The sequence below is a fragment of the Scyliorhinus canicula genome, unplaced genomic scaffold (assembly GCF_902713615.1).
Source record: "Scyliorhinus canicula unplaced genomic scaffold, sScyCan1.1, whole genome shotgun sequence".
NCBI lineage: Eukaryota > Metazoa > Chordata > Chondrichthyes > Carcharhiniformes > Scyliorhinidae > Scyliorhinus > Scyliorhinus canicula.
Window position 1 is genome coordinate 131,075 of NW_024055463.1, and position 26,903 is coordinate 157,977.

The 26,903-nt window shown below is 48.5% G+C and overlaps 1 protein-coding gene across 1 annotated transcript; it reads left to right on the forward strand.

The window, feature by feature from the left end:
• Positions 1 to 3,253: 3,253 nt before the first annotated feature.
• Positions 3,254 to 26,615, forward strand: LOC119959776 (gastrula zinc finger protein XlCGF26.1-like; the record flags this gene model as incomplete). Its single annotated transcript, XM_038787860.1, has 2 exons — positions 3,254 to 4,552; positions 25,920 to 26,615. Coding segments are annotated over exons 1-2 (1,599 nt in total), but the record flags the coding sequence as incomplete, so codon positions are not given.
• Positions 26,616 to 26,903: the final 288 nt, after the last annotated feature.

The window sequence follows — 26,903 nt, forward strand, 5'->3', positions numbered from 1 at the left end:
TGGTTTGTTTCTGCTGAAATTAACAATCTCTACAACTGGCTGGAGTTTAATATTCTGGATCTGTCACTAATTTTCAGGGCTGCAATGTTCCTTTTAAAGAGCACCATCTGTGACTTTTCGCAGGAACTTGTTGATAATAAATTTATGAAGTTTTCCTTCAACCCAAAATGGATCTTTTGTGCAAATTCTACAATTCACTATGTCTAGGTAAAAGGTAAAGTTGCCATAGCTAACTGGCGGTGATTTAACATGACGATCGTGACACCTCAAGCCAAGGGCAATGTGGAGAAGGCGGACAGACCTTTATGACTAACCACAGCTTATATAGGAACTGAACCCACACTGCTGCCTTTGCTCTGCACTACAGACCAGCTGTCTAGCCAAGTGAGCTAAACTGGCCCCACTGTCTCTAAGATTTTGCTGATTAACATCTCCAATTAGAAAGTGATGATTAATCCTTGCTGATAATTCTTACCGATTTACACATTCTTCACAGTGGCACCTCCACGATCAAATTAAATTCTCAAGGGACTTAAAAGAACTGAAGTCACTTATTAGCACTGAAATTAAAATGGCTGAAAAGAGAGAAACGTTGCTGAAGCATTTCATTTTGTACTTATCAGGACAAACCGAAAAATTCCAAATTTCAAATGATTATAATTAATACTGCAAGAGTCAAGAGTGCTGATTGGTTCGCAAGTGCACTCTCATTGGCTGAAATACTGTTGCAGAGAAATCAACAGAAAACTACTGATTCCCCGAGCTTCCAAGTAATTCAAAAAAGGTGCAAGGCTTGATCATATTCCTTTTGTTTACGGAGAAAACATATGAAAGTATGTTTCTTTTAGCAAAATAAAATGAGTCATATTCCGAGCTTTTGGATTGGATTTGTTTATTGTCAAGTGTACTGAGGTACAGTGAAAAGTATTTTTCTGAGAGCAGCTCAACAGATCGTTAAGTACATGAAAAGAAAGGAAATAAAAGAAAATACATAATAGGGCAACACAAGGTGCACAATGTACCTACACAAGGACACTGGCATCGGGTGAAGCATATAGGGGTGTAGTGTTAATCAGGTCAATCCACAAGAGGGTCCTTTAGGAGTCTGGTAAATAGTGTTAATCAGGTCAATCCACAAGAGGGTCCTTTAGGAGTCTGGTAACAGCGGGGAAGAAGCTGTTTTTGAGTCTATTCATGCGTGACCTCAGACTTTTCTATCTCCTGCCTGATTGGAAAAGTGAGTAAGCTGGGAGGGAGGGGTTTTGACTGACATTTTAAAAATAAATTTACAGTACCCAATTATTTTCTTTTTCAATTAAGGGGTAATTTAGCGTGGCCAATCCAGCTACCCTGCACATCTTTGTTTTGTGGGGGTGAGACCCACGCTGACACAGGGAGAATGTGCAATCTCCACACAAACAGTGACCTGGGGCTGAATTGAAGAGCTTGACTGATTATCTTAAATTGATTGTTAGTGTTGCTATTAGCACACTTTGAATTGTTCAGCAAGTGCTGCCTGTTTTATTACACTTCTGGTAGTATGTTATGTTATCCTACTGAATGTAATATATGTCACTCAATACTGTAGTTGATGAGGTTTTCATCCATAGATTCATAGAATTTACAGTGCAGAAGGAGGCCATTTGGCCCATCGAGTCTGCACCAACTCTTGGAAAGCGCACCCTACCCAACCGCACACCTCCACCCTATCCCCATAACCCAGTGACCCCACCCAACACCAAGGGCAATTTTGGACACGAAGGGCAATTTATCATGTCCAATCCACAAAAATACTTGCACATCTTTGGACTGTGGGAGGAAACCGGAGCACCCGGAGGAAACCCATGCACACACGGGGAGGATGTGCAGACTCCGCACGGACAGTGACCCAAGCTGGAATCGAACCTGGGACCCTGGAGCTGTGAAGCGATTGTGCTAACCACAATGCTACCATGCTGCCCACGTATCCTTTGATACCCTTCACCCTAAGTGCTATATCTAACTGCATCTTGAAACCATACAATGTTTTGGACTCAACTACTTCCTGTGGGGGTAATGAATTCCACAGGTTCACCACTCTCTAGGTGAATAAATTTCTCCTCATCTCTGTCCCTGTATCCTCAGACTGTGATTCCTGGTTCTCGACACCCACCGTTGGGAACATCCTTCCTGCATCTACCCTGTGTAGTCCTGATAGGATTTTATAGGTTTCTATGAGATTCCCCCTTCATTCTTCTGAACTCCAGCGAGTGCAATCCTAAACTGCTCCATCTCTTCTTGTGCTTCTGTCCTGTCATCCCAGGAATAAGTCTGGTAAACCTTGATCCTTTTGCACCTCAGAGCGCTGCAATCTCACCATTTAAATTATAAGATTTTTCATTCTGCCTGCCAAAATGGACAATTTCACATTTTCCCACAGTAAACTCCGTTTAACAGTTCTTTGTCCAGTCAATTAACCTATCGATACATTTTTGTAACCTCCTTATATCCTCTTCACAACTTACTTTCCTTTATACCTTGGTGTTATCAACAAATTTGGCAATCATCCCTTCCAAACCTTAACCCAGTCATTGATGAATTGTAAAATGTTGAAGAACCAGTACTGATTACTGTGGCTCACCACTCGTTAGATCTTCCAACCTGAAAAAGTCCCATTTTGAGCCAACTCTGCTTCCTGTTCGCCTGTCAATCTTCTATACATGCAAATATGTTACCCCCATATGTGATGGTAAGCGAAACACATTGATTTTATTTATCTTTCTATCCCTATGATTTTATTTATTTTTCAATCCCGATGTGAGCAGAAGCTCACTCTTCTCCAGATTCAGACAAAGAATTATTAGAAATTAGATCTTTAATGGCGGCTGGATTACCCACAACCCCACGCGCCCCAGAAACCGCTCTATCTCCGGCGGATTGTAAGGATGGTCCGCGCATGCTTGGAAGGTCCTGGTCTCTGAAGTTGTTTGTGGAGAGAAGCCGGTAGCGGCGGGTCTGAATGGAGAATGTTCATTGTTCCACATTCGGCTCCGGGTCCGCCCCCCGACACTGACCTCACACCTCACAATGCCCAGGGAATGATTGACGGCAGCACCGGACCAATAGAGGAAGGTGGGTGTGACAGTACAACCGAGGGGGTGTGGTAATCCTCCAACCATTCGCAGTGAACGAGGAGGCGGGGTTATGACTGAAGCATGCGCAGTACGGGTGCTGGAAGCGGAAGGCCTCTTCAGAATTTCAACCCTATATTTCCAGTGCAGCGTTTTCTGAACTCCTTTTCCAGCGAGTGAGAAGGGGAGGATTTACAGACAGGAAAATCAAAGCAAACATCATATCAGGATCTGAAAGTCACTCAGTTCATCAGAAACTCAACATCATTAACCTTTGAATGTGGAAAGAGAAATGTTTGCCTGTTCTCTCTGGGAAACGATTTCAAACATCTGTGTGACTGGTAAAGCTGCGATGCACACATAACACAAACCCAAGTGAGAGTGTTCCAGTTAACTGACTGTGCAAAGATTGTGACCAGTTACACAGCCTGAATAGACATCACGCCATTCACAGCAGGGAGAAATCATACATGTGTTCTGTGTGTGAACGAGGCTCCAACTGATCATCCAACCTGGAGAGACGCAAGGACACCAGCATTATGGAGAAGAGTTGGAAATGTGGGGACTGTGGGAAGGGATTTAATTATCCATCCCAGCTGGAAATTCATCAACGCACTCACACTGGAGAGAGGCCATTCAGCTGTAATCTCTGTGGAACAAAGTTTAAATGTGTTTCCACCTTGCTGCGGCATCAGCAGATACACACTGGGGAGAGGCCGTACACCTGCTCCGTATGTGGCAAGAGATTCACTCAGTCATCGGGGCTTTGCACACACCAGAGAATTCACACTGAGGGGAAGGCATTCAGCTGCGCGTCCTGTGGCAAGAGGTTTAGGCAGTCATCTGAGCTCAATGAACACCAGCAAATTCACACTGGGGAGAGGTCGTTCATCTGCTTTGAGTGTGGGAAGGGATTCACTCGGTCATCCCACCTTCTGAGACATCAGCGGGTTCACACAGAGGAGAGACCATTCAATTGCACATCTTGTGGAAAGAGGTTCAGGCAGCCATCTGAACTCAAAGCACACCACCGAGTTCACACTGGGGAGAGGTCGTTCACCTGTTCTGAGTGTGGGAAGGGATTTACTCAGTCATCCCACCTGCTGGCACACCAGAGAGTTCATACTGGGGAGAGGCCGTTCACCTGTTCTGAGTGTGGGAAGGGATTTACTCAGTCATCCCACCTGCTGGCACACCAGAGAGTTCATACTGGGGAGAGGCCGTTCACCTGTTCTGAGTGTGGGAAGGGATTTACTCAGTCATCTCACCTGCTGGCACACCAGAGAGTTCATACTGGGGAGAGGCCGTTCACCTGTTCTGAGTGTGGGAAGGGATTTACTCAGTCATCCCACCTGCTGGCACACCAGAGAGTTCATACTGGGGAGAGGCCGTTCACCTGTTCTGAGTGTGGGAAGGGATTTACTCAGTCATCCCACCTGCTGGCACACCAGCGAGTTCATAAGTGACCACAGGGGTTTGATTCTCCTGTTATTGCTACTGTTAATCAAATGCTGGACTGATAGTCGGACAATATTTGCTTTGTTTCTATTGATATCAACAAACCTTACAGCTGGCTGGGGTTTAACTGGCTGGAGTTTAATATTCTGGAGGCGTCACTGACGTTTAGGGCTGCAGTGTCCGACTATGCAAGCACCATTTGTGATTTTTCTCTTTAATTCAAGAACTGTCAACGGGAACGCAGGAAAACTCACTTTTACTTCAATCCAAAATTGATATTTGATGCAATTCAGAGTCTGCGATTAGAAAGTGCTGATCAATCCTTGCTGACTTGCACCTTTTTCACAGTGGCACATCCACTATTAAGTTAACCTATCAAGGAACAAGAAACAAAATAGTGATATATTTTACAGGCACATCAGCATTGGTATTGATGAAACTTGGACGTCACTGAGTTGAATCATTTCTGACGCAGCAGCAGCAACATTTGGTAAAGGTGAAACCTACAACACAGACTGGTTTGAGACCCACTCAGCAGAGATGTCATCTGTCATTGAAGCAAAAAGCAAAGCCGACCTCATGCACAACATATTACATGAGCAACAGCAGCTTAGGGTGTCGTGAATAGTGTTCTTACAGGGAACAGATCAGTCTTAGGGGGAGTCATTGAGACTTGTAGCTGTGGGGAAGAAGCTGTTCCTATGTCTGGATATAGAACATAGAACAGTACAGCACAGAGCAGGCCCTTCGGCCCTCAATGTTGTGCCGAGCAATGATCACCCTACTCAAACCCACGTATCCACCCTATACCCGTAACCCAACAACCCCCCCCTTAACCTTACTTTTTAGGACACTACGGGCAATTTAGCATGGCCAATCCACCTAACCCGCACATCTTTGGACTGTGGGAGGAAACCGGAGCACCCGGAGGAAACCCACGCACACAGGGGGAGGACGTGCAGACTCCGCACAGACAGTGACCCAGCCGGGAATCGAACCTGGGACCCTGGAGCTGTGAAGCATTTATGCTAACCACCATGCTACCGTGCTGCCCCTTTAACATATGCGGGTCTTCAGACTTCTGTATCTTCTGCCTGATGGTAGGGTCTGGAAGAAGGCAATGCCTGGGTGGGAGGGGTCTCTGATAATGCTGTGTGCCTTCCTGAGGCAGCGGGAGATGTAGACAGAATCAATGTGGGGATGGCAAGCTTGTGTGATGCATTGGGCTGAGTTCACCACACTCTTCAGTTTCTTGCAATCTTGGACCGAGCAGTTGCCATACCAGGCTCTGATGCAGCCGGATAGGATGCTCTCTATCGCACATCTGTAGAAGTTTGTGAGAGTTGATACAGGCATGCCAAATTTCTTTAGCTTCCGTAGGAAGTAGAGATGTTGTTGGGCTTTCTTGACTGTTGCATCAACGTGAGTGGACCAGGACAGACTGTTGGTGATGGTGACCCCCAGGAATTTAATGGTATCGACCATCTCCACTTCGGAGCTATTGATGCAGATGGGAATGTGTGTCATGGTGCGCTTCCTGAAGTCGATTATCAGTTCCTTGGTCTTTCCAACATTTAGAGAGGTTGTTTTCGGTACACCATGCAACCAAGTGATTTATATCCCTCCAGTAGTCTGATTCATCGTTGTTTGAGATATGGCCCAACACAGTCGTATCATCCACAAACTTATAGATTGAGTTGGAGTTAAATCTTGCCACACAATCATGTATGAACATAAGCCTACTTATGACACTAATAAACATTATTGTTAATAAAATTGAATATGGGGGAAAAGCGAGGTGTTTCCAATAATTGCCAGGGGCAGGAGAGAAGGATGGGGAGTTGCTGTTCCAGCTGGTGGGGGTGAGTTTCCACAATCTTGGGATATAGGTGGCGCGGAGATGGGTCCAGCTGCATAAGTTGAAGGTGGACTTGAAGAGGTTGGATGTGTTGCCTTGTCTTTGGCAGGATGTGTACAGACAGTGAAAATGATGGTGCTGCCCACCTTTCTGTTCAAATTTCAAAACCTGTTCCCAAGTCCTTTCTGAGGAAGGTGAATGGGATGATTTTGAGGTTTGTGTGGGTGTGGAAGGCCCTGCGAGTGAGGAAGGTGTTTCTGGAAAGGGATTGACGTGGGGGGAGGGGGTGGTTGGCTTTGCCGAGCCTGTTGAATTACTACTGGGCAGTGAACACACAATGATTAGGAAATGGTGTGGGAGGAGGGTCGGTCTGGCGACTGGTGGAGGTGGCGTTGTGTAGGGGCACCAGTTTTAGGGCACTGTTGTTGTTGTCCCTGCTGGTCTGGGGGTGGTGTCAAAGTTGAGGGTTTGGAACCAGTGTAGGCAACACTTCGGACTGGAAGGCATGTCACTGTCGGTGGCGATATTTGACAAACATAGGTTTGTGCCGACAGGGCTGGATGCGCGGTTCTAGGGTGGCAACAGGTTGGGGATAGAGTACTTCAGGGACTTGTTTCTGGAAGAAATGTTTGCAGGCCTGGAGGAGCTTGAAGAGTTGTATCAGTTGCTGAGGGAAACAGTTTATTAAAATAAATGTAGAGTACACAATTCATTTTTTCCAATTAAGGGGTAATTTAGCATGGCCAATTCACCTACCCTGCACATCTTTGGGTTGCAAACACGGGGAGAATGTGTAATCTCCACATGCACAGTGACCCAGAGCCGTGTTAAACCTGGGACCTCGGCACCGTGAAGCAGCAGTGCTAACCACTGCGCTGCCGTGCTGCCCTAAGGGAAACAGTTTTAGGTACCTGCAGGTGAGGGACTTTGTTAGGAAAGAGGTGCCGACCTCTCCAGAGCTGCCACCTCCGGTGCTGCAAGACAAGTTATATTCTGAGGATGAAATTGGGGAGGGAGAGGTGCGGATATATATAGAGAGCTGGTGGATATCCCTCCTCCTGTGGAGGAGGTCAGACACAAGTGGGAGGAAGAGCTTGGGGCGGAGTTGGGGACCGGGGTGTGGAGGGAAGCCCTACGGAGGGTGAATGCTTTCTCAGCATGTGCGATGTTAAGTTTCATCCAGTTCCAACTGGTGCACAGAGCCCCCTAGACGGTCTCAAGGATCAGTTGGTTCATTTTGGGGTGGAGGGTAGGTGCAGGTAGTGTGCAGGTCGGGGGCCACCGCACAATGTGCTTATGTTTTTGGTGTGCCCGAGGTTGAGGGAGTTTTTGAATGCAATGTCTGAAATTCTGGACGTAGGGGCAACTCCAAGTCCAGAGGTGGCGATATTCGGAGGATCGGAAGATCTGAGAGTTCAGGTGGGGAGAGAGGCTGATGTCTTGGCCTTTGCCTCCCTGATAGCCTAGAGCTGGGTTTTGTTGAGTTGGCGGGATTCGGAGCTTCCAAAGGCGAGGGCATGGGTGAGTGACATGGCGCAATTTCTGCACCTGGAAAACGTTAAGTTTGCCATACGTGGAGTGGAAGAGGGGGTCGCCCCGAGGTGGAAGCCGCTTATCAACTTCTTTAAAATGGATTAATTGGCAGCGCGGAGGAGGGGAGGTTGTTCGGGGTGTTTTGTTTTGGGGGGGTTGGAAAAAAGGATGCGAGCTTGGGGGGATGGAGGGTGGGGAGGGTGGGTTCTTAGCTTTGTTACTTATTGCTGATGTTTGGCTTTTGTATTTTTGTATATGTAACAAATGTCTTCAATAAAAATATTTCTTAAAAAAAGAATTCTCTGCTCTTCAGATTAAGAAAAATTGTGCAGCTCTATCCAATCTTGATCTGAAATTTTATGTGAAATCTTGACCACAAATCTTCCCCTTCTAAGACCAACTATGTTAACATGTATAACAAAGCTGGAGCATGTTCACTCCTGAATATAATTAACAACAAAATCCAAGCACAATAGTTATTTGTGAATCCGCTGGTGATTCAGCAGAGTGGATGAGGTAAGAAATCCCTTTCCACAATCAGAGCAGGTGAACAGCCTCTCCCCAGTGTGAACTTGCTGGTGTGTCAGCAGGTTGCGTAACTGAGAGATTCCTTTCCCACACTCTGGGCAGGTGAACGGCCTCTCCCCAGTGTGAACCCGATGGTGTACAATGAGTTGAGGTGAGTTCCTGAACCAGTGTCACACTGAGAGCAGCTGAACGGTTTCTGCTCAGTGTGAGCACGCTGATGGTACAGTAGGTCCACAGAAGTTTTATAGCACTTCCAACCGTCTGTGCATTCAAAAGGTCTCTCACTGGTGTGTGAGGAGAGTGGATGAATGAGCAAATCCCTTTCCACATTGGGAACAAATGAACGGCCTCTCCCCAGTGTGAACTCACTGGTGTAATTCTAGTTTGGATGACTGATTGAATCTCATCCCACATTCAGAGCAGGTCAATGGTCTCTTCACGGTATAAACCCACTGGTGTCTCACTAGGTGGGATGAGGTGGTGAATCACTTCCCACACTTGGAGCAGGTGAATAGCCTCTCCCCAGTGTGACTGCTCCGCTCGGTTTGCAACTTAGACTGGTAATTAAATCCCTTTCTACAGTCCCCACGTTTCCATCGTATTTCCCTGTTGTGACTGCAATTATGTTCCAAAAGGCCAGATAATTGGTTGAAGTGCTGTCCACACATTGAACACGTGTACTGCTTTTCTCAACTGTCAACTGTCAAGGTGCTTTTTCCTTCCATGTTTAAAATCCAATGAAATCATGGTACAATAAATTGGCCGACTCCATCAGATTCTGATATCATTTTTCGTTTTCAGTTTCCCCAACTGCAAATTCTCCCCTCCTAACACCTTGTGGAATTGATTTAAAACAGAAAAAAGGGAGTGAGAGAGAACCCACTAAAACACAAAGGTGGTTGTGAAATTGAGCTCAATGAATCTGGTCATTTGTGGGGCCGGCACTGGGAAAAAGTTACATTGAAAACTGCTGGATTGTCATAAAAACACAACTGGTTCAGTAATGTCCTTCAGGGAACCTGCCACCCTGTCTGGATCTACACAATACTCTGGGCACTGCAAGTGGAGACATAGACGTAGCAGAGGAAGGGGGTGAAGGAGAGGGATTTTATATATCTACAACTCCACCAGAATGTCCCAAACCTGCAACCTCCACCACTTAGAAGTACCAAGGTAGCAGATAGATGTGAACACCGTCACCTTCACGTTCCCCTCAGTCACCCACCATCCTGACTTGTCTGACATCCAGTACTAAAAGAACAGACATTTATTTCATATAAATACTGGGAATACTGAACCCATTGTCTTCAGTCACCACTACAGATTCCACACCCTGGGCCCAAACTCCATCCCTCTCCCCAGCAGCTGGGTGAGGCTGAACCAAACTGTTCACAACCATGGAAAACATTTCACCCAAGACGAGATTCCAACTATATATCCACAACATCACCAAGAGCGCTTATTTCCACCACAGTCACATCGCTTAACTCCACTCCGGTCTCGGCTAGTCTGCGGCTGACACCTTTCATTCATTTCTTACACCTGGACTTAACTCTCCGAACACAATCCCTGCCACTCTCCCAAATTTAACCTCCTCGTAATCTTGAGATTATCCATAGCTCCACTGCCCGTGTGTTTAGTCACACCAAGTGTTGTTCACTCATCACCCCTGTGCTTGCTGACCCGCAAAGGCTTCCAGTTAATAAACAAATAAATTCCAACATTCTCAGCCCTGATTTCCTTCATCCGGTGATCACCCCTATCTCTGTAATCTCCACCACCCACACAATCCTCCAAAATATGTGTTCATCCAATTCCAGCCTCTTCAATATTCCCGATAATAATCGCTCCACCATTGGTGACCGTTCTTTCAGTTGCCTGGGCCCCATACTCTGGAATTTCCACATTAAACCTTTCCATCTAACTTACTTTTTCCTTTACAACGCTCCTTACCTCCTACCTCTTTGACCAATCTTTAGATCCCTTGCCCAAATATCTACGTATGTGGCTCAGTGTGAAATGTTGCCTTGTAACATTTTTATGAAATGCACTGGAACATTGTATTGGAACAAAAGTGCGTTATAAATAGCAATGACTGTCATTGATTTGGACATATATCACTGTTCCTTCACCATCACTGGGCGAATGACCTGTAATTCCTTACCTAACAGTATTGTGGAAGCACCTTCAGCGCTTGAAGGTTAAAAACCATCTTCCCCATATGCAACTGGCAATATATTATTTTTACCTGAGGCCTGTTTAGGGGCACATTGTATTCTTCTCTTTGAAGTTAAGGTATTTTTTGAGTCATCGGTTAGCTGAGGTCTGTATAAAAGACAGACAGACAGCGCACACAGCAAGCTAGCACTTTTCCAGGAGACACATCCGGAGTGAGACTCATCCATAGTGGGGATTGAAACTTGGTAATTTGGTGCAGTCAGGTAATTTGGTGCAGAGTGTGAGGAGGTGCTTTTTAACCCTGGTAAGTGACTGGTAAGTAGTCTCTCTTTTTCTTTTCATTGTCTAATTTATTTATTTTTATTTTGAAATTCTAGTTGTTTAAGTTTACGTAGGGTTTAAAACATGGCAGGAGGACTTCCGGTTGCGGCTATGACTAGCTAAGCCGCACATTTGGAAGCTCCTGCAACAAAGGTGTTTTTGGGCCAATTGGAGGGCCCCAACGGCGCTGAAAAAACGAATCCCGGTGGGGGAAGGTCCCCTGAGGAGAACTAGACCGATTTTATGGTCGGTACCCGGAGTGGAGCGGCAAGAAAAACGGCAGCAGCTCCCCAAAAAAAGCGGGGGAAGAAAATCAAAATGGCGGCCGGCGGTGCACCGGAGGAGTGGAAGAAATGGGCGGAGGAGCAGCAGGCCGCTCTCCTCCGTTTTTTCACGGAGATGAAAGTGGAACTCTTAGAGTCCATGAACGCGACGGCCACCAGGTTGGTGGGAGCCCAGGCGATCCAAGAGGCGTCGATTAAAGATCTGCAGCAGGAGATGGCCGCGAGGGAGGAGGAGGCCACAGTCATCGGGGCAAAGGTGGAGGTGCACGAGGCACTCCACATGAAGTGGCAGAGCCGCTTCGAGGAGCTGGACACTCGGATGAGGAGGAAAAATTTGAGGATCCTGGGCCTGGAAGAAGGCCTGGAGGGGTCGGATCTCCCGGGATATGTGGCGGAGATGTTGAGCTCCCTGATGGGGGAAGGGGCCGGTCCGGCGCCCCTGGAATTGGAAGAGGCATACCGGGTCATGGCCAGGAGGCCTAGGGCAAACGAGCCCCCGAGGGCGGTGCTGGTGCGGTTCCAGCGGCTAAGTGATCGAGAGAAAGTCCTGAGGTGGGCTAAAAGGGAGAAAAGCAGCAAGTGGCAGAACTCGACGGTAAGGGTGTACCAGGACTGGAGTGCGGAGGTGGCAAAGCGGCGGGCCCGGTACAACCGGACAAAGGCGGTGCTACACGCGAAAAAGATCAAATTTGGAATGTTGCAACCGGCGCGCTTGTGGGTCACCTACAAGGACCAACATCATTATTTCGAGTCCCCAGAGGAGGCCTGGACCTTTGTACAAGAGGAAAAGTTGGACATGAACTAAAACCTGGGAGCACCGGCGGTCGTAGCCGCCGGGGGACTCTTGATTGTGCAAGTGGCCCTTTTCTTTTTCAGGCCAGGTCGGAACTGGGTAACAGTTTCGTGGAGTGTTTGGGGTGTTTTTTCTCGAACGGTTGACTTTTCTGAATATTTTGAAGGTTTCGAGTTGTTGGGTGTTTCTGTATATTTGTACTGTTGAAATCTCTATTGTGGGTCGTTGGCTTCTTATGGGGTGTTTTTTTCCCGTTTCCAATTTCCCTTAGTTATTTACCCCTCTTACCCTTTTTCGTTGGGTGCTTGGGGGGGTTTTTTGGTTCTTTTTTTTTTCTTTTCGGGTTATGGTTATCTGCGGTTATTTATACTGTTTGATGGAGGGTGATGGTTGGGCACACTGTTAGTTGATAGTTAGTTAATTATTTTGTTATTTAAGTATGTAGTTAAGTATTTATGTATTTAGTTGCCATTGGGTATTTGTATTTATATCGTTAAGTTGGGGAGACGGGACGGGGGGGAGCGGGTTGATTATGCGGGTCTTTCTCGGGGGTGTTAAGGGGATCTTTCACGGGCGCAGATGGGGTGAACCGGGAGGAGTCGGAATGTGGCAGGAGCAGCCGGGTCAGCGGAGACCAGCTGACTCTCGGGAGTACGATGTGGGGTACATCGCGGCTAGGAGGGGTCCTAGCCGGGGGGGGGGGGGGGGGGGGGGGAAGGGGGGGGGGGGCAGGGGGGGGGACACCGGGTTGCTGCTAGAAAGACCTGGGACGAGAAGGGGAGAGCCGGGGGGGTGGGGGGGGGGGCCATCGCTATGGGAAGCGGGTCAGAAAAGAAGGGATGACCCGGGGCGAGCAAGGGACAAGACATGGCTAATCGACAGGGAGTAGGGACGGGTCGCTCTGCGACCCGATTGATCACGTGGAACGTAAGGGGGCTGAATGGGCCGGTCAAAAGATCAAGGGTCTTCTCACACCTGAAGGGACTGAAGGCTGATGTAGCAATGCTGCAGGAGACTCATTTGAGGGTAGCAGATCAGGTCCGCCTGAGAAGGGGGTGGGTGGGACAGGTGTTCCACTCAGGCTTGGATATCAAGAACCGGGGGGTGGCGATTTTGGTGGGAAAGAGAGTGTCGTTTGTGGCGGCAGAGGTGGTGGCAGACAAGGAGGGCAGGTACGTGATGGTGAGGGGTAGGCTGCAGGGAGAGAGTGTGGTACTGGTAAATGTGTATGCCCCGAACTGGGACGACGCGGGTTTTATGAGGCGCCTGCTGGGCCTCATCCCGGGACTGGAGGCAGGGGGCCTGATCATGGGAGGGGACTTTAATACGGTGTTAGACCCTGGGCTGGATAGATCGAGTTCCAGGACGAATAGGAGGCCGGCAGCGGCAGAGGTGTTAAGGGGGTTCATGGAGCAGATGGGAGGGGTAGACCCATGGAGATTTGGTAGGCCTAGGGCGAGGGAGTATTCTTTTTTCTCCCACGTCCACAGAGTGTACTCTAGGATCGATTTTTTCGTATTGAACAGGGGGCTGATACCGAGAGTGCAGGACACGGAGTACTCGGCCATTGCGATATCGGACCATGCACCACATTGGGTGGACGTGGACATGGGGGAGGCGCGGGACCAACGCCCGTTGTGGCGCCTGGATGTAGGGCTGTTGGCGGACGAAGAGGTGTGCAGAAGGGTGAGAACGGGCATTGAGAACTATCTGGGTACGAATGACACAGGTGAGGTGCAGGTGGGGACGGTCTGGGAGGCCTTGAAAGCAGTGATTAGAGGAGAGCTGATCTCCATAAGGGCACACAGAGAGAGGAAGGAGAGGCAGGAAAGGGAGAGGCTGGTGGGGGAGCTCCTAGAAGTAGATAGGAAATATGCGGCGGCGCCAGAGGAGGGGCTATTAAGGGAGCGGCGTAGCTTGCAGGCCAGGTTCGACCTACTGACCACTAGGAAGGCGGAAATGCAGTGGAGAAGGGCGCAGGGTGCGGCGTATGAGTACGGGGAAAAGGCGAGCAGGATGCTGGCACACCAGCTTCGTAAGCGAGATGCAGCCAGAGAGATTGGGGGAGTGAGAGAGAGGGGTGGGGATGTAGTGCAGAAGGGGCAAGAGGTGAATAGGGTCTTTAGGGACTTCTATAGGGAATTGTATAGGTCTGAACCGCCGAAGAGGAGAGGGGGAATGAAGAACTTTCTCGACAAATTGGGGTTCCCAAAGGTACAGGAGGAGCTGGTGGAAGGGTTGGGGGCGCCGATAGAGCTGCAGGAGCTAATTAAAGGGATAGGCCAGATGCAGGCGGGGAAGGCGCCGGGGCCGGATGGGTTCCCGGTGGAGTTTTACAGGAAATTTGTGGACTTGGTGGGTCCAGTGCTGGTGCGAGCCTTCAATGAGGCGCGCGAGGGGGGGGTTCTGCCTCCAACAATGTCGCAGGCCCTGATCTCCTTGATTTTGAAGCGGGACAAGGACCCGGTCCAGTGCGGGTCCTACAGGCCTATCTCCCTCTTAAATGTAGATGCCAAGCTGTTAGCAAAGGTCCTGGCAACCAGGATAGAGGACTGTGTGCCAGGGGTAGTCCATGAAGACCAGACGGGGTTCGTGAAGGGACGCCAACTTAACACAAATGTCCGGAGATTGTTAAATGTGATTATGATGCCAGCAGTGGAAGGGGAGGCGGAGATAGTGGTAGCGCTGGACGCGGAGAAGGCATTTGACAGGGTGGAGTGGGAATACTTGTGGGAGACGTTGGAAAGGTTTGGGTTTGGGGAGGGATTTATCAAGTGGGTAAAACTGCTCTATTCAGCTCCGATGGCAAGTGTGGTAACAAACGGGAGGAGGTCAGAATATTTTGGGCTCCATCGAGGTACTAGGCAGGGATGTCCCCTATCTCCCTTACTCTTTGCATTAGCGATTGAGCCGTTGGCGATGGCACTGAGGGGTTCAGGGGGGTGGAGAGGACTGACAAGGGGAGGGGAGGAACATCGGGTCTCGCTCTATGCGGATGATTTGTTGTTGTATGTGGCAGACCCGGAGGGGGGAATGCCGGAGGTAATGGGGATACTAGCGGAGTTCGGGGACTTTTCGGGATATAAATTAAATCTGGGGAAAAGTGAGGTCTTTGTAATACACCCGGGAGACCAAGGGGAGGGAATTGGGAGGCTCCCCTTCAAAAGAGCAGTTAAAAGTTTTAGGTATTTGGGGGTGCAGGTGGCAAAGAACTGGGGGACCCTACACAAGTTGAACTTTTCCAGACTGGTGGAGCAGATGGAGGAGGAGTTTAAGAGGTGGGACATGGTGCCGCTGTCGCTAGCAGGGAGGGTGCAGTCAGTTAAAATGACGGTCCTCCCGAGGTTCTTGTTTTTGTTCCAGTGTCTGCCCATCTTCCTCCCCAGGGCCTTTTTCAAGAAGGTAACGAGTAGTATCATGGGGTATGTGTGGGCACATGGCACCCCGAGAGTTAGAAGGGTCTTTTTGGAGCGGAGTAGGGATAGTGGAGGGCTGGCGTTACCCAACCTTTCAGGATATTACTGGGCGGCAAATACATCGATGGTACGAAAGTGGATGATGGAAGGGGAGGGGGCAGCCTGGAAGCGCATGGAGAGGGCGTCCTGCGGCAACATAAGCTTAGGGGCACTGGTAACGGCACCATGGCCGCTCCCTCCCACGAGGTATACCACGAGCCCGGTGGTGGCGGCCACCCTCAAGATCTGGGGGCAGTGGAGGCGACACAGGGGGGAAGTGGGAGGTCTGATAGGGGCACCACTAAGAGGGAACCACAGATTTGCGCCGGGAAACACAGGAGGGGGATTCCAGAGCTGGCAGAGGGCGGGTATTAGACAACTGAGGGACTTGTTTATAGAGGGGAGGTTTGCGAGCCTGGGAGAGCTGGAGGAGAAATTTGGGCTCCCCCCGGGGAACACGTTCAGGTACCTCCAAGTGAAGGCATTTGCCAGACGACAGGTAGCGGGGTTCCCCGCGCTCCCCGACAGGGGGGTGAGTGATAGGGTGCTATCAGGGGTCTGGGTCGGGGAGGGGAAGATCTCGGACATCTATAAGATTATGCAGGAGGTGGAGGAGGTACCAGTAGAGGAGCTGAAAGATAAGTGGGAGTTAGAGCTGGGGGAACAGATAGAGGACGGGACATGGGCAGACGCCCTGGAGAGGGTTAACTCGTCGTCGTCATGTGCGAGACTAAGTCTCATTCAATTTAAGGTACTGCATAGAGCCCACATGACGGGGACAAGGATGAGTCGGTTTTTCGGGGGTGAAGACAGGTGTATTAGATGTTCGGGAAGCCCTGCGAATCATGCACATATGTTTTGGGCATGTCCGGCACTGGAGGAGTTCTGGAAGGGGGTGGCAGGGACGGTGTCGAGAGTGGTGGGGTCCAGGGTCAAGCCAGGATGGGGACTTGCGATCTTCGGGGTTGGGGTGGAACCGGGGGTACAGGAGGCGAGGGAGGCTGGAATATTAGCCTTTGCGTCCTTGGTGGCTCGGAGGAGGATCCTGATTCAGTGGAGGGACGAAAGGCCTCCGAGTGTTAACACCTGGTTAAACGACATGGCAAACTTCATCCAATTGGAAAGGATCAAATTCGCCCTGAGAGGGTCGGTGCAGGGGTTTTCCAGGCGATGGCAACCCTTCCTAGACCTCTTGGATCAGAGATAGAAACTGAGGCCATGACAGCAGCAACCCGGGAGGGGAGGGGAGGGCGGGAGGGGGGGAGGGGGGGGGGGGGAGGGGGGACAACGACGAAGGAAGTACGGTAGCGGCGGTGGCACGGGCAAGGCCTGCCCGAGGACGCTGCTAGAAATGATAAGTTGGTCTGACTGTCGGTTCGCCGGCGGGGGGGGGGGGGGGGGAGGGGACGCGCGGGTAGGGGGGGGGGGGATTCTTTTTCTTTTTCTTGTTAAGTAGGGGGGTTTGACTTTGTTTTGTTATAATTTAAAGGTAAATGTAGGGGGGGTTAAAATGTTTGTATTTTGAAAAATTCAATAAAAATTATTTAAAAAAAAAAAAAAAAAACATGGCAGGAGATCCCAGACCCGTGTCATGCTCCTCGTGTGCTATGTGGGAGCTCAGGGACACGTCCACTGAACCTGGCTCCTTCACGTGCAAGAAGTGTGTTCAGTTACAGCTCTTGTTAGACCGCTTGACGGCTCTGGAGCTGCGGATGGACTCACTTTGGAGCATCCGCGATGCTGAGGAGGTCGTGGATAGCACGTTTAGCGAGTTGGTCACACCGCAGGTGAAGGTTACTGAGGGAGATAGAAAATGGGTGACCAAAAGAAAGAGCAAGAGTAGGATGAGACCGTCCGGTTTGTACTGGTCCCACATCCCACAGAACCGGTCCCAATGCCCCAGGAATTTGAATCCCTCCCTCTTGCACCATCTCTCGAGCCACGCATTCATCCTATCTATCCTGACATTCCTACTCTGACTAGCTCGTGGCACTGGTAGCAATCCTGAGATTACTACCTTTGAGGTCCTACTTTTTAGTTTAACTCCTAACTCCCTGAATTCCCTGCGGTCATCTCCCTGCAAAACAGATATACCGCTTTAGATACTGTTGAGGGAGATGGCTCACCAGGGGAAGGCAGCAGCAGCCAGGTTCATGGCACCGTGGCTGGCTCTGCTGCACAGCAGGGCAGGAAGAAAAATGGCAGGGCTATAGTGATAGGGGACTCGATCGTAAGGGGAATAGACAGGCGGTTCTGTGGACGCAATCGAGACTCCAGGATGGTATGTTGCCTCCCTGGTGCAAGGGTCAAGGATGTCTCGGAGCGGCTGCAGGACATTCTGGGGGGGGGGGGGGGGGGGGGGTGAACAGCCAGCTGTCGTGGTGCACATAGGCACCAACGATATAGGTAAAAAACGGGATGAGGTCCTACAAGCGGAATTCAGGGAGTTAGGAGTTAAACTAAAAAGTAGGACCTCAAAGGTAGTAATCTCAGGATTGCTACCAGTGCCACGAGCTAGTCAGAGTAGGAATGTCAGGATAGATAGGATGAATGCGTGGCTCGAGAGATGGTGCAAGAGGGAGGGATTCAAATTCCTGGGGCATTGGGACCGGTTCTGGGGGAGGTGGGACCAGTACAAACCGGACGGTCTGCACCTGGGCAGGACTGGAACCGATGTCCTAGGGGGGGTGTTTTCTAGAGCTGTTGGGGAGGGTTTAAACTAATGTGGCAGGGGGATGGGAACCGATGCAGGAAGTTGGAAGGTAGTAAAACAGGGACAGAAGCAAAAGGAAGTAAGGGGAAAAGTGCAAGGCAGAGAAGACATAGTCAAAAATCTAAAAGGCCGACAGTAGAAGGTACAGTGACTGAGGGGAGCTCAGGGAATAGGCCCAGTAATAACAAAAGGAATAAAACTGGAGATGTTAAGATTCAAAACAGAGGTAAAAAAACCAACATAAGTGTACTTTACCTGAATGCTCGTAGTATTCGGAATAAAGTAAATGAGTTGATGGCACAAATCATCGTAAATGACTATGATTTAGTGGCCATTACTGAAACATGGTTAAAGGATGGTCACGACTGGGAGTTAAATATCCGAGGGTATCAAACTATTCGGAAGGGAGGTGGTGTTGCTCTGTTATTTAAGGATGACATCCGGGCAATAGTAAGGGATGACATCGTTGCTATGGAGGATAAGGTTGAATCCATTTGGGTGGAAATCAGGAACAGTAAGGCGAAAAAGTCACTGATAGGAGTAGTCTATCGGCCACCAAATAGTAACGATATGGTGGGGCAGGCAATAAACAAAGAAATAACTGATGCATGTAGAAATGGAACAGCAGTTATCATGGGGGATTTTAATATACATGTCGATTGGTTTAACCAGGTCGGTCAAGGCAACCTTGAGGAGGAGTTTATAGAATGTATCCGCGATAGTTTCCTAGAACAGTATGTAATGGAACTTACGAGGGAACAAGCGGTCCTAGATCTTGTCCTGTGTAATGAGACAGGATTGATTCATGATCTCATAGTTAGGGATCCTCTCGGAAGGAGCGATCACAATATGGTGGAATTTAAAATACAGATGGAGGGTGAGAAAGTAAAATCAAATACTAGTGTTTTGTGTTTAAACAAAGGAGATTACAAGGGGATGAGAGAAGAACTAGCTAAGGTAGACTGGGAGCTAAGACTTTATGGTGGAACAGTTGAGGAACAGTGGAGAACCTTCCAAGCGATTTTTCACAGTGCTCAGCAAAGGTTTATACCAACAAAAAGGAAGGACGGAAGAAAGAGGGAAAATCGACCGTGGATATCTAAGGAAATAAGGGAGAGTATCAAATTGAAGGAAAAAGCATATAAAGTGGCAAAGATTGCTGGGAGATTAGAGGACTGGGAAATCTTTAGGGGGCAACAGAAAGCTACTAAAAAAGCTATAAAGAAGAGTAAGATAGAGTATGAGAGTAAACTTGCTCAGAATATAAAAACAGACAGTAAAAGTTTTTACAAATATATAAGACAAAAAAGAGTGGCTAAGGTAAATATTGGTCCTTTAGAGGATGAGAAGGGAGTTTTAATAATGGGAAATGAGGAAATGGCTGAGGAACTGAACAGGTTTTTTGGGTCGGTCTTCACAGTGGAAGACACAAATAACATGCCAGCGACTGATAGAAATGAGGCTATGACAGGTGAGGACCTTGAGAGGATTGTTATCACTAAGGAGGGAGTGATGGGCAAGCTAATGGGGCTAAAGGTAGACAAGTCTCCTGGCCCTGATGAAATGCATCCCAGAGTGCTAAAAGAGATGGCGAGGGAAATTGCAGATGCACTAATGATAATTTACCGAAATTCACTAGACTCTGGTGTGGTCCCGGTGGATTGGAAATTAGCAAACGTGACGCCACTGTTTAAAAAAGGAGGTAGGCCAAAGCAGGAAATTATAGGCCAGTGAGCTTAAATTCGGTAGTAGGGAAGATGCTGGAATCTATCATCAAGGAAGAAATTGCGAGGCATCTGGATAGAAATTGTCCCATTGGGCAGACGCAGCATGGGTTCGTAAAGGGCAGGTCATGCCTAACTAATTCAGTGGAATTTTTTGAGGACATTACCAGTGCAGTAGATAACGGGGAGCCGATAGATGTGGTATATCTGGATTTCCAGAAAGCCTTTGACAAGGTGCCACACAAAAGGTTGCTGCATAAGATAAAGATGCATGGCATTAAGGGTAAAGTAGTAGCATGGATAGAGGATTGGTTAATTAATAGAAAGCAAAGAGTTGGGATAAATGGGTGTTTCTCTGGTTGGCAATCAGTAGCTAGTGGTGTCCCTCAGGGATCCGTGTTGGGCCCACAATTGTTCACAATTTACATAGATGATTTGGAGTTGGGGACCAAGGGCAATGTGTCCAAGTTTGCAGATGACACTAAGATGAGTGGTAAAGCGAAAAGTGCAGAGGATACTGGAAGTCTGCAGAGGGATTTGGATAGGTTAAGTGAATGGGCTAGGGTCTGGCAGATGGAATACAATGTTGACAAATGTGAGGTTATCCATTTTGGTAGGAATAACAGCAAACAGGATTATTATTTAAACGATAAAATATTAAAGCATGCTGCTGTTCAGAGAGACTTGGGTGTGCTAGTGCATGAGTCACAGAAGGTTGGTTTACAAGTGCAACAGGTGATTAAGAAGGCAAATGGAATTTTGTCCTTCATTGCTAGAGGAATGGAGTTTAAGACTAGGGAGGTTATGTTGCAATTGTATAAGGTGTTAGTGCGGCCACACCTGGAGTATTGTGTTCAGTTTTGGTCTCCTTACTTGAGAAAGGACGTACTGGTGCTGGAGGGTGTGCAGAGGAGATTCACTAGGTTAATCCCAGAGCTGAAGGGGTTGGATTATGAGGAGAGGTTGAGTAGACTGGGACTGTACTCGTTGGAATTTAGAAGGATGAGGGGGGATCTTATAGAAACATTTTAAATTATGAAGGGAATAGATAGGATAGATGCGGGCAGGTTGTTTCCACTGGCGGGTGACAGCAGAACTAGGGGACATAGCCTCAAAATAAGGGGAAGTAGACTTAGGACTGAGTTTAGGAGGAACTTCTTCACCCAAAGGGTTGTGAATCTATGGAATTCTTTTGCCCAGTGAAGCACTTGAGGCTCCTTCATTACATGTTTTTAAGGTAAAGATAGATAGTTTTTTGAAGAATAAAGGGATTAAGGGTTATGGTGTTCGGGCCGGAAAGTGGAGCTGAGTCCACAAAAGATCAGCCATGATCTCATTGAATGGCGGAGCAGGCTCGAGGGGCCAGATGGCCGACTCCTGCTCCTAGTTCTTATGTTCTTATCCACGCAGAGACGCACAAAGTTAAAATTTCAAGCTGTGTTAAATGAACAATAGGTAATAAAAATGATGCAGATTTCATTTGCAGAAGCAGAGAACAAATGAACTGCAGTGCAGGATAGAAATTGCCCCCATTCTCTCATCCGGCTCCAGGATTAGTGAGTTAAAGATAATTTCTCCTGAACAAATCCATTGCTGCATTTCCTTCCTGAAGCCACATTTGTCCACTGGGACCTGGCACCGGGAGAAAGCGGCAGCTGCCGTTGTGGTGGGTGTTGAGGCGGTGCGGCTAGTTTGTTATTGGGGGTGTTGAGGCCCCCACTGGGTGTGTGAAGCCTCCCCTCCCACCCACTGCCCCTAACGCTGCCTCCGCTTATCCGCCTCCTTCCCGCCTGAAGATGAGACAAACAAGCGTCTGGCCCTGGACATGAACCGCACTGCGCATGCCCCACATCACAATGTCCAAGGACTGATTGACGGCAGGTGCGGACCAATAGGAAGAGGGGGCGGGGCTGGATGACCCAGAGAGGGAGGCTGGTCCTCCAACCAATCAGAGTGAACGAGGGCGGGTGGAAGTGAGCACAGTAAGAAGTCTTACAACACCAGGTTAAAGTCCAACAGGTTTGTTTCAAACACGAGCTTTCGGAGCACGGCTCCTTCTTCAGGTGAATGGAAAGGCTTGTTCCAGAAATGTTTATATAGACATGTTTATAGGGTGGAAGTGAAGCATGTGCAGTGCGGGCAATGGAGAGACGCTTTTATCTGGGATCCACAAAGGGTAAGAGGAATATTGTGGAACGCGGGAGCGATGGATCTGGCTGGTGGGTGGAAAATTTTTCTAAACATGTTGTGCAAGCTCGCACTCCAAAAAATTACTTCCTAGTTCCCCCATTTCACGGAGCTGGGCCGCGAGGGTCCGGTGATCGGTTCGGGCTAACGGCCGCCATCTTCATTCGGGACAATGAGCAGCAGAGCGCATGTGCGGCCGCCATGTTTGTAGGGGGCAATATTTTCGATTACTGAAAGAAGCTTAATCCACATTGCTCAGAATAGAGACAACCTGACCAGCAAACTGCATTACCCGTTGTCCTGGGTACTTGACCTGCCATTAGGAGGGGCTGGGCTAAATCGCTGGCTTTTAAACTGTCTGTCTGCATGTCCTCCCCGTGTGTGCGTGGGTTTCCTCCGGGTGCTCCGGTTTCCTCCCACAGTCCAAAGATGTGCGGGTTAGGTGAATTGGCCATGCAAAATTGCCAGTAGTGTCCTAAAAAGTAAGGGGGGGGGGGGGGGTTGTTGGGTTACGGGTATAGGGTGGATACGTGGGTTTGAGTAGGGTGATCATTGCTCGGCACAACATCGAGGGCCGAAGGGCCTGTTCTGTGCTGTACTGTTCTATGTTCTAAAGCAGACCAGCAGCACGGTTCAATTCCCGTACCAGCCACCCCGAACAGGCGGTGGAATGTGGCGACTAGGAGCTTTTCACAGTAACTTCATTGAAGCCTACTCGTGACAAAAAGTGATTTTCATTTTTCATTACCCCGGTTTGCACAGACCCAGAGATCTATGATCAGAGTAGCAACAGAGGAGTAAAGAAACAGAAGCAAATTCTGCTCTCTGGGTCCCACTAACTCAACGGATGTCTGACCCCATGTGTGGCTCTGTTCAGTTACATGAAGACATATGTCGGAAACTCACAACCCGAGGGGTGGCATAGCGGCACAGTGGTTAGCACTGTTGCCTATGGCATTGAGGACCTGGGTTCGATGCCTGCCCTGGGTCACTGTCTGTGTGGAGTTTGCACATTATTCCATGTCTCTGTGGGTCTCACCTGCACAACCCAAAGATGTGCAGGTTAGGTGGATTGGCCAGGCTAAATTGCCCCTTTATTGGAAAAAAAAATTGGGCATTCTATATTTATTTTTCTAAAAAATAAATTATTTTCCTGCAGACAGAACAGACAAACATTTCTTGTTCCACATTCACAGACCAATGGTATTCAGGTCCTGATGAATGGAGTGACTCTGTTAAATCTTATGGAGTTTGATTTGAGCTTCCATCTGTAAATCCTCCCATTGTAATATCCTGCAAAAAGAGTTAACAAAGTCATCACGGGCAGGTACGGTGGCTCAGTGGTTAGCTGAGAACCTGGGTTTGATCCTGGCCACGGGTCACTGTCCGTATGGAGTTTGCACATTCTCCCCGTGTCTGCGTGGGTCTGATGCCCACAATCCAAAAATCTGTACAGGGAACATTAATTTGCCTTGCTAAGATTATGCCATAATTGGGGGGGGAAATTAATTGGGTACTGTGAACCAGCCTCACCGGACAGACGCCGGAATGGGGGCTTTTCACAGTAACTTCATTGAAGCCTACTCATGACAATAAGCATTTTCATTCATTCAATTTATTTTTAATTAAAAAAGAACAAAGTTTGGGGCCTCCAGCGGGTGTTTGTGAATCCTCTCCACCCACCTGCCAGGGTTTCTTCCTTCCCAGGGATCAGAGTCCTCGTTGATGTTTGAGCCCAAACAGGAACCAAGCTAAATTGTACAGTGGTTAGCACTGGTGCTTCACAGCGCCAGGCTCCCAGGTTCGTTTCCCAACTTGAGTCCCTATCTGTGTGGAGTCTGCACTTTCTCCCCGTGTCTGTGTAGGTTTCCTTCAGGTGCTCCTGTTTCCTCCCACAAGTCCCGAAAGCCATGCATCTTCGGTGAATTGGACATTCTGAAATCTCCGCCTGTGTACCCGAACATGTGCTGGAATGTGGCGACTCGGGAATTTTCACAGTAACTTAATTGCAGTGTTAATGTAAGCCTACTTTTGAAAATAAAGATTATTTTATTACAATTGGGGGGGGGGGGGGGGGGATTTCATGCAGATTTGCGGCTCCAGAAAGTGTTTCCAACTCCTCCCACCCATCTCCTAACAGTTTGACGCATTTATTTGTCTGACTAAAAGGATGGTCACTGGTGACAGGGTGGCGCAGTGGTTACCACTGCTGTCTCACGGCACCATGGACCGGGTTCAATCCCAGCCCCAGGTCACTATCCGTGGGGAGTTTGCACATTGTCCCCGTGTCTGCGTGTGTCTCACCCCCACAACCCTAAGATGTGCAGTGTAGCTGGGTTGGCCATGTTAAATTGCACCTTTATTGGAAAAAAATAAGTGGTTATTCTAAATTTATTTTTAAAAGGCTTGTCTCTTTCCTAATGTTCACAATTAAAGGGGTGGGTTCCCCAGGGGAAGGCCGACATTTCAGGAGACATTAAATTAGTAATGGGCAGAGATACGTCTCATGTTCTTATATGGTACAGATTAGATATGTTAGTCATGGTTCTGTAATAAAGTAAATACATTATTATTTCTCGCCTTGTAATATAAGATTGCAGCTCCGGTATAGATTTCCAGTCATCTCTTCCCTCAGAGGGTTGTTAATCTCTGGATTTCTCTTCCACAGGGACCAGTTGTATCTGGGGGTCATTGAATATATTGAAGCACAAGTTTGACAGATATTTTATTGACAACAGAGTTAAGGGTTATGGGGAACAGGTAGGAAAATAGAGAGAAAGCTGAGGTGAGGAGGGATCTCTTCACTCGAGGATGTGGTGAAGCTTTGGAATTCTCTACCCCAGAGGAATGTGCAGCCTCAGTCATCAGGTATGTTCAAGACAAATATTGACAGGTATCTAGATATTGAAGATATTGAGGGATATGGGGATCTTGTAGGAAAATGGTGCTGAGGTAGATCAGCCAAGGATCTCATTGAATGGTTGAGCAGACTCGGTGGGCCGAATGGCCTACTCTTGCTCCTATTCTAATCTCTGTGTCCTGGTCAGGAAGCAATGAGCTGAGCTTGGATCTGTCAATCAACATGAATCAGCACTTTCAGGAGAATTGGGACGGTTAATATTAGATACAGCAGAGTGAGAGTGGAGGGAGATTGTGTGGGATGGAGATTTACAGCTTTTGGAGAACGAGAGAGGAAATAATGTTCCATAGAAACTAGAATTGTCTGCCCTGAATTCCTATCCCATACCAATAATGATGACTTCTGTAAATTGTTTTTAAAGCATCTTGAAAGAGGAGGAATTACAGACAGAAGTCTCAAACATCAAGTCTCGATATGACAAACTCACTCGCTTCCTTCTGATCTGAATATCATCGGCGCGAAGGAGAAATTCTGTCGGCTTTCCAAAGATTTTAAACGTGAGCGTGACTGGAAAAGCACCGGGACCCACACAACACACACCCGAGTGAGAGAGTTCCAGTGAACTGATTGTGGAAAGAGCTTCAACCAGTTCCACAGCCTGAAAAAAACATCACACCATTGACAGTGAGGGAAGACAGTGCACATGCTCTGCGTGTAGACAAGGCTTCCATTGAATTTCCAATCTGGAGAAACACGAGGAGACCCAAAACATGGAGAAACCGTGGAAATGTGGGGACTCTGGGAAGGGATACAGAGCCCCATCTCAGCTGGAGGTTCATCGACGCAGTCACACTGGGGAGAGGCCGTTCACCTGCTCTCAGTGTGGGCAGGGATTCACTCGATTATTCAGCCTGCAGACACATCAGCGAGTCCACACTGGGGAGAAGCCATTCACCTGCTCTCAGTGTGGGAATGGATTCAGTCATTCATCCACCCTGCAGACACATCAGCGAGTTCACACTGGGGAGAGGCCGTTCACCTGCTCTCAGTGTGGAAAGGGATTCATTGATTCGTCCACCCTACAGAGACACCAGCGAGTTCACACTGGGGAGAGGCCATTCACCTGCTCTCAGTGTGGGAAGGGCTTCACACAGTTATCCAGCCTGCAGGCACACCAACGAGTTCACACTGGGGAGAGGCCATTCACCTGCTCTCAGTGTGGGAAGGGCTTCACACAGTTATCCAGCCTGCAGGCACACCAACGAGTTCACACTGGGAAGAAGCCATTCATCTGCTCTCAGTGTGGGCAGAGATTCCGTGCTTCATTCTCCCTGCGAAGTCATCAGCGTATTCACACTGGGGAGAAGCCATTCACCTGCTCTCATTGTGAGAAAAGATTCACTCAGTTATCCACCCTGCAGAGACACCAGCGAGTTCACACTGGGGAGAAGCCATTCATCTGCTCTCAGTGTGGGAAGGGATTCAGTGATTCATCCACCATGCGGAGACATCAGCAAGTTCACACTGGGGAGACGTCATTCATCTGCTCTCAGTGTGGGAAGGGATTCAGTGATTTTTCTATCCTGGAGAGACACCAGCGAGTTCACACTGAGGAGAGGCAATTCACCTGCTCTCAGTGAGGGAAGGGATTTATTGCTTCATCCATCCTGCGGAAACATCAGCGGATTCATACTCGGGAGAACCATTCACCTGCTCCCTCTGGGAATGGATTCACACAGTTATCCAGTCTGAAGACACACCAGCGAGTTCACACTGGGAGAGGCCATTCACCTGCTCTCAGTGTGGGAAGGGATTACATAGAAAATAGGAACAGGAAGAGGCAATTTGGCCCTTCGAACCTGCTCCACCATTCATCATGATTGTGGCTCGTCTCCGACTCA